Source organism: Triticum urartu, chromosome 2A, assembly GCF_056163025.1.
Source record: "Triticum urartu cultivar PI428250 chromosome 2A, HENAU_Tu73, whole genome shotgun sequence".
In the NCBI taxonomy this organism is placed as follows: domain Eukaryota; kingdom Viridiplantae; phylum Streptophyta; class Magnoliopsida; order Poales; family Poaceae; genus Triticum; species Triticum urartu.
This window is the reverse complement of record NC_141874.1, coordinates 293,307,559-293,314,669: the sequence shown is the minus strand read 5'-3', so window position 1 is coordinate 293,314,669 and position 7,111 is coordinate 293,307,559. Positions and strand designations below refer to the sequence as shown.

The 7,111-nt window shown below is 45.2% G+C and overlaps 1 protein-coding gene across 1 annotated transcript; it reads left to right on the top strand.

Moving 5' to 3' along the window:
• The first annotated feature begins 5,763 nt into the window (after positions 1-5,763).
• On the top strand, positions 5,764-6,900 carry LOC147984869 (uncharacterized). Its single transcript, XM_087541295.1, has one exon. It carries the CDS (start codon positions 5,764-5,766, stop codon positions 6,898-6,900), a length of 1,137 nt encoding a protein of 378 aa, XP_087397421.1.
• Positions 6,901-7,111: the final 211 nt, after the last annotated feature.

Here is a 7,111-nt window from a genome sequence, read left to right as displayed (position 1 = left end):
TGCACTGTGATTAGTGCCACAAGCTTGTAAACATGGTAACCTGAATCTGTTCCTGCCATGCCATGACATTCTAGCAAGACTGGGTCAGTTTATATCACTTGCCATGTTTGCATTGATGCTATCATCACTTATGTGGATCTTTGGAACAAGTTCAGTACGGGAGTTTTGTTAAGTGCATTTAGCACTAGCATGCCATGCTCAAGTTTGACATGATAGGCTCATATAATATGTAGTTTACTAGCTCTAACCTTTGCAGCCCGATGTTGTTTTCTGCCATGTCCAGTATTTTCTCTAAGTCTGTAAAACTGTTGTCATTTGCATTTTTGCCTTGCTGTTTTAGTGATGTTCTAGCAGTTCATGTTTTTTAGTGCTCTACCTGTACTTCACTGCCATGCCTTTAGTTATCATGTTGGAGTGTTGTAGAATATTTTTATGTTACATCTCAAGTGCCATGTTGTTGTTAATCTCAGCTTTGCATTGTTATTGTTTTGCTCACCGTTTGAGTTGTGTGCATCTGTTCCTCGTGATCTTTATATCGATTTCAACCCGAATCTCCCAATCTATCCAGCGGCATGCTTGGTTTTCCAAGTTAGTTCCATGTTCATGTTTCCCCTTCCGGAGTACCCATATGCATTGCACATCATATCTTGCATTCCATGCCATATCTTGCATCATGTTGCTTGCGCATTGCACCGTGATTGATTGTTGTTCCGTTGCTTGTGTTCTTGCTTTGGGTAGAGCCGGGAGACGAGTTTGTGTTCGAGGACCCTGTCGAGTATGGGCATGAGGAGCAAGGATTTGATACCTCTGAAAACATTGCAGGCAAGATGATCATTCCCCCGATATCATTTCTATCTTTGCTTGCTAGTTGTTCGTTCTATCGTTTATGTCGCGCTACCTACCACTTGTTATATAGCCTCCCAAATTGCCATGACAAGCCTCTAACCCACCTTCCTAGCAAACCGTTGTTTGGCTATGTTACTGCTTTTGCCCAACCCTTCTTATAGCATTGTTAGTTGCACGTGCAGTGCAGGTTGTTCCATGTTGGAACATGGTTATGTTGGGATATCACAATATCTCTTATATTTAGTTAATGCACCTACATACTTGGTAAAGGGTGGAAGGCTTGGCCTTTTGCTCAGTGTTTTGTTCCACTCTTGTCGCCTTAGATTCCGTCATACCGGGGTTATGTTCCTTGAATTCTGCGTTCCTAACACGATCGGGGTTTATGGGCCCCCCTTGTTGTTGGGGAACGTAGTAATTTCAAAATTTCCTACGCACACGCAAGATCATGGTGATGCATAGCAACGAGAGGGGAGAGTGTGATCTACGTACCCTTGTAGACCGATAGCGGAAGCGTTGTGACAACGCGTTTGATGTAGTCGTACGTCTTAACGATCCGACCGATCCAAGCACCGTTACTCTGGCACCTCCGAGTTCTTGGCACACGTTCAGCTCGATGACGATCCCCGGACTCCGATCCAGCAAAGTGTCGGGGAAGAGTTCCGTCAGCACGACGGCGTGGTGACGATCTTGATGTACTACTGCAGCAGGGCTTCGCCTAAACTCCGCTACAATATTATCGAGGAATATGGTGGAAGGGGGCACCGCACACGGCTAAGGATATGATCACGTGGATCAACTTGTGTGTAGAGGTGCCCCCCTGCCCCCGTATATAAAGGAGCAAGGGAGGAGGAGGCCGGCCCTAGGAGGGGGCGCGCCAAGTGTGGAGTCCTACTAGGACTCCCTAGTCCTAGTAGGATTCCACCTCCCATATGGAATAGGAAAAAAGGAAGGGAAAAGGAGAAGGAAGGAAGGGGGCGCCCCCCTTTCCTAGTCCAATTCGGACCAGACAAGGGGAGGGGTGCGGCCATCCTTGAGGCCCTTTTTCTTCTTTCCCGTATGGCCCAATAAGGCCCAATACGTATTCCCGTAACTCTCCAGTACTCTGAAAAATACCCGAATCACTCGGAACCTTTCCGATGTCTGAATATAGTCGTCCAATATATCGATCTTTACGTCTCGACCATTTCGAGACTCCTCGTCATGTCCCTGATCTCATCCAGGACTCCGAACTCCTTCGGTAAATCAAAACTCATAAACTCATAATATAACTATCATTGAAACCTTAAGCGTGCGGACCCTACGGGTTCGAGAACAATGTAGACATGACCGAGACACGTCTCCAGTCAATAACCAATAGCGGAACCTGGATGCTCATATTGGCTCCCACATATTCTACAAAGATTTTTATCGGTCAGACCGCATAACAACATACGTTGTTCCCTTTGTCATCGGTATGTTACTTGCCCGAGATTCGATCGTCGGTATCTTAATACCTAGTTCAATCTCGTTACCGGCAAGTCTCTCTACTCGTTCCGTTATACATCATCTCACAACTAACTCATTAGTTGCAATGCTTGCAAGGCTTATGTGATGTGCATTACCGAGAGGGCCCAGAGATACCTCTCCGACAATCGGAGTGACAAATCCTAATCTCGAAATACGCCAACCCAACATGTACCTTTGGAGACACCTGTAGAGCTCCTTTATAATCACCCAGTTACGTTGTGACGTTTGGTAGCACACAAAGTGTTCCTCCGGCAAACGGGAGTTGCATAATCTCATAGTCATAGGAACATGTATAAGTCATGAAGAAAGCAATAGCAACATACTAAACGATCGGGTGCTAAGCTAGTGGAATGGGTCATGTCAATCACATCATTCTCCTAATGATGTGATCCCGTTAATCAAATAACAACTCTTTTGTTTATGTTAGGAAACATAACCATCTTCGATTAACGAGCTAGTCAAGTAGAGGCATACTAGTGACACTCTGTTTCTCTATGTATTCACACATGTATTATGTTTCCGGTTAATACAATTCTAGCATGAATAATAAACATTTATCATGATATAAGGAAATAAATAATAACTTTATTATTGCCTCTAGGGCATATTTCCTTCACTTGTCTCTTCGCCTAAAGTAAAGCTTTCCCGAGGAGATCCAACATTGGTTTTACCATTTGCCTAATAACAACTAAAATTTTCATAGGGAGTAATTACACCCGAGGATTCTTAATCAACCCCTGGGACAGTGCTCCTCATGAGTGTTGGTACACCTACCTAGTAGTCGGCGGTGCCGCCTCGGGGCAACTCGAGGTCTTTTGGCTATCGTCCACTTAGCATAGACGGATGAGTCCGTAGATAGATAGCGCGCGGCTCTGGACATGGGTCTGACTCACCGGGAGATCTCCTTGGGATAGTTTTCCTTTCTTCAAAGAGCTTGTGCACCGGGATTCCGAGAATACTCGGGGTGTCCCGCGATGGAGGATTGTCTCCGCGGATCATGAGCTTGTCATGGGCTAAGTTGGGACACCCCTGCAGGGTTTAAACTTTCGAGAGCCATGCCCGCGGTTATGTCACATATGGGAGTTTTTAATATCTGGTTGTACTGAACTTGAAACAAACTCTTTAAAATACACCAACCGCGTGTGTAACCGTGATAGTCTCTTTTCGACGAGGTTCAGGAAGAGAACATGGTGGGGTTATGATTGAACGTAAGTAGTTCATGATCACTTCTTGATCATTACTAGATTGCGACCGTCCGCGTAGCTTCTCACCTTGTTCTTGTATGCGTAAGCTAGCCACCATATAATGCTTAGTGCTTGTTGCAACTCCACCACATATCCATACCTTACCTTCAAGCTTTGATAGTGTTGCTACCGAGGATGTTGAGATTGCTGAGTCCCTGTGGCTCACAGAATACTACAAACACAGTTGCAGGTACCGATGATTCTGATGTAGGTGATGCCACTGAGGTCAAGTGGGAGTTCGACGAAGATCGTGGCCGTTACTATGTTTCCTTCCCGGACGATCAGTAGTGGTGCCTAGTAGGGTCGATCGGGACATAGCTTGGGTGGTTGTATTTTATTCGTTTGATCTTGTTTGTACCCGAACTATGTGTTCATCTTGAATTATTGTATTATCTTGATGCTATTTGTGTGACATTGTGGCGATTGTAAGCCAAATCTCGTATTCTATCTATTCAGTACATGAGATGTGCAAAGATACAACCACTCTTGCGACCATACCAATATGCGCTTATGCCCCAAGTCGTGCCTCGACACTTGTGGAGTATAGTCGCATATTGGGTGTTACAAGTTGATAATCAGAGCCATCCCGACTTAGGAGCCCCTACTTGATCGAACCGCTGACATTGTTGAGTCTAGAGCAAAACTATTTTGCGTATTAGGATTATATATATCGGAGAGTAGGATTCTTTTTACTCCTTATCCCCTTTGTCGCTCTGGTGAGGACTCCTAAAGTAGATGTTTGACTTCCCTCTCCTCATTTTCACTAAAAAAATAGGATCACGCGGGTATCTTGAGATCGTTCTGATATTATTGTGACGAGAACATTGTTCTTGGTGCCTCCTAACATTTAGGGGTTGTGGCAGTGTCCCGGGGAGTTGAGCTCCGAGGTGTTGTCGTCATAGTTTTATCGTTACAGTTCCGGTATACCTGAGCTCACCGACATCGAAAATCTCTTCTATGCATGTTAGGGGTGAGATAACCTCGACGCCACCCAGTACTGGGGAGGGAGTTCAGGAGTATTGCCACAGCTAGTATAGCGGATTCTTTTCGAAGGTCTAAGGTACAAGTATTCCAGAGGTTTCTTGGTTATGTGTTGATGGATGGATACATTGGAGCGTAGGGCTTGTTAGTTGTCTGATATATTGTGCCTCCCTGTATCCCCAACACCAGATTGCATAACCAGAAAGTTTTGGGAGTTAATAGGTGGGAATTCAAGTAGCCCTTAGTTATCCTTCCGACAGATAATTGGTATGATATTGGGGGATCTTTACCATTTATTTGTTCCAGTCGTACCTTGTTGGTTTATTCATCAACCTTCTATCTAAGTGGCTTCTCATCATAATGTTCGTATCATATTAACATTGGAATGAATTTGTTCAACCACTCTGTTCGGATGCTTATTGTGAAGACTTCTTTGCTCATGTCTATCCGTTGATTCAACTTGTTTATCATTTCTATGGTGGTTCTAATGGATGTCACCTTCTTCAGGATGGCTCCCCCAACGTGTCTGCATTCGGAACGTATTGATGGAGAGCAGTTGAACCCTCTGCCACCTCCTCCACCTCCGGAGGCATGGCAAGCTATGACGTCGGCCACCAACGCCAATACCCAGATGCTTCTGCAGCTCTTGCAAGAGCGCAACCAAGGCCAAGGCAACCAAGGAAACCAGGGCCAAGGGCAATTCAACAATCAGCCTCAGTTTGCCACACTCAATCAGTTTCTCGGAAATCAGTCAAAGACGTTCGGCGCTTGTGTTGAGTCCATGGACGCTGATGATTGGCTCATGGACATCAACAATGTCAGGCCTGAGGACTACGTCAAGTTCGCTTCTTTTCAGCTCAAGAACCAAGCAGCAGATTGGTATCAGCAATAAAAAGACTCTAGAGGGGGTCGAGTGATTACCTGGACTGACTTCTGCCGGGATTTCCGAGCTCATCTTATTCCAACAAGTGTTGTTGAGAGGATGCGTGAGAAATTTTGCAATCTGAAGGAAGGAAGCATGTTTGTGTATCAATACAACATCCAGTTTCAGAATCTTGCTCGCTGTGTAAGGGAAGACGTTCCTGATGAAAAGAGCATGATCTACTACTTCAGGGGTGGCCTCAGAGAGGACCTTCAGCTAGCTCTTGTTCTTATTGATCCTACTCAGTTCGATCAGTTCTATAACATGGCTCTCAGGCAAGAAGCTGCCCAGCTCAAGTGTGAGGCTTCAAAGAAGAGGCTCAGGGATGCAGTCCACTCGTCTTCTTCCTCTCAAGTGGCCTCAAAGCAACAGATGTTCTGGCTCCCTCCACCTCCTCCGTTTCGTCAGCCCTACCAGCAGAAGCAGTCAGGTGGTTGTGGATCTTCCCACCCACCCAACCCAAGCCATCAGAACAAGTCTCAGCCTCAGGCTCCGAGGACGGGTGGTCCTCCTCCTCCACCTTTCCGTCCACTTTCAGAGGTCACTTGTCACAAGTGTGGTATGAAGGGTTCATATTCCAACAAGTGCTTCAACCAAAGGCGCCTTCCGACTGCATCTCCGATCAGGTCAGCAAGCAATGCAGTTGTCAAGCACAATCAAAAGTATGCAAAGGTGAACATGTTGAATGCAGCTCAAGAGGAGGCATCTACTGATGTGATCATGGGTAACCTCTCAGTTAACTCTTTTCCGGCAAAAGTATTGTTTGATTCAGGTGCATCGCATTCTTTCATATCAAGACCTTTTTATGAGATGCATGACTTGATGCCTGAGTTATTAGCCAAGCCTTTATCCATTGTCTCTTCGGGAAAGATCATGAATTCTCGCTTGATAGTTCCTAATGTCAGCATCAAGATGGGCAATTATGCATTTCCGGTTTCCCCAATTGTTCTTGGCAAATCCTACATTGATCTCATTCTTGGCATGGATTGGCTTTTGAAGCACAAGACTTTTCTTGATTGTGCTACCAAGGAGATTAAATTGATACACCCTTCTGAAGATGTGATCATCTTTGCCACTCGTGATGACACCATTCGGTTGTTCTCTCTCAATGAGAAAGGCGAGATCAATGCTATTTCTCAGATTCCAGTTGTCTGTGAGTATCAAGATGTCTTTCCTGAAGAGCTTCCGGGTATGCCTCCTCATCGGCCAGTCGAGTTCGTTATTTACCTTGAGCCTGGTACAGAACCCGTTTGCAAGCGCCCCTACAAGCATGGGCCAGACGAGCTAAAAGAATTAAAGAAACAGCTCTATGAACAAGAACATCTAGGTTTGATCAAACCAAGTTCATCTCCTTGGGGATGTGGTGTTCTCTTTGTCCAGAAGAAGGACGACATGGAATGACTTTGCGTCGATTACCGCCCATTCAATAAGAAGACGATCAAGAATAAATACCCACTTCCCAATATCAACGAGTTATTAGAGCAAATCAGAGGTGCAAAGGTGTTTTCCAAGCTTGACCTCTGTATGGGGTATCACCAGATTCACATTCGTGAAGAAGATATCCCAAAGATAGCTTTCAGAACGAGCTTTGGTTCTTATGAATATACTATCA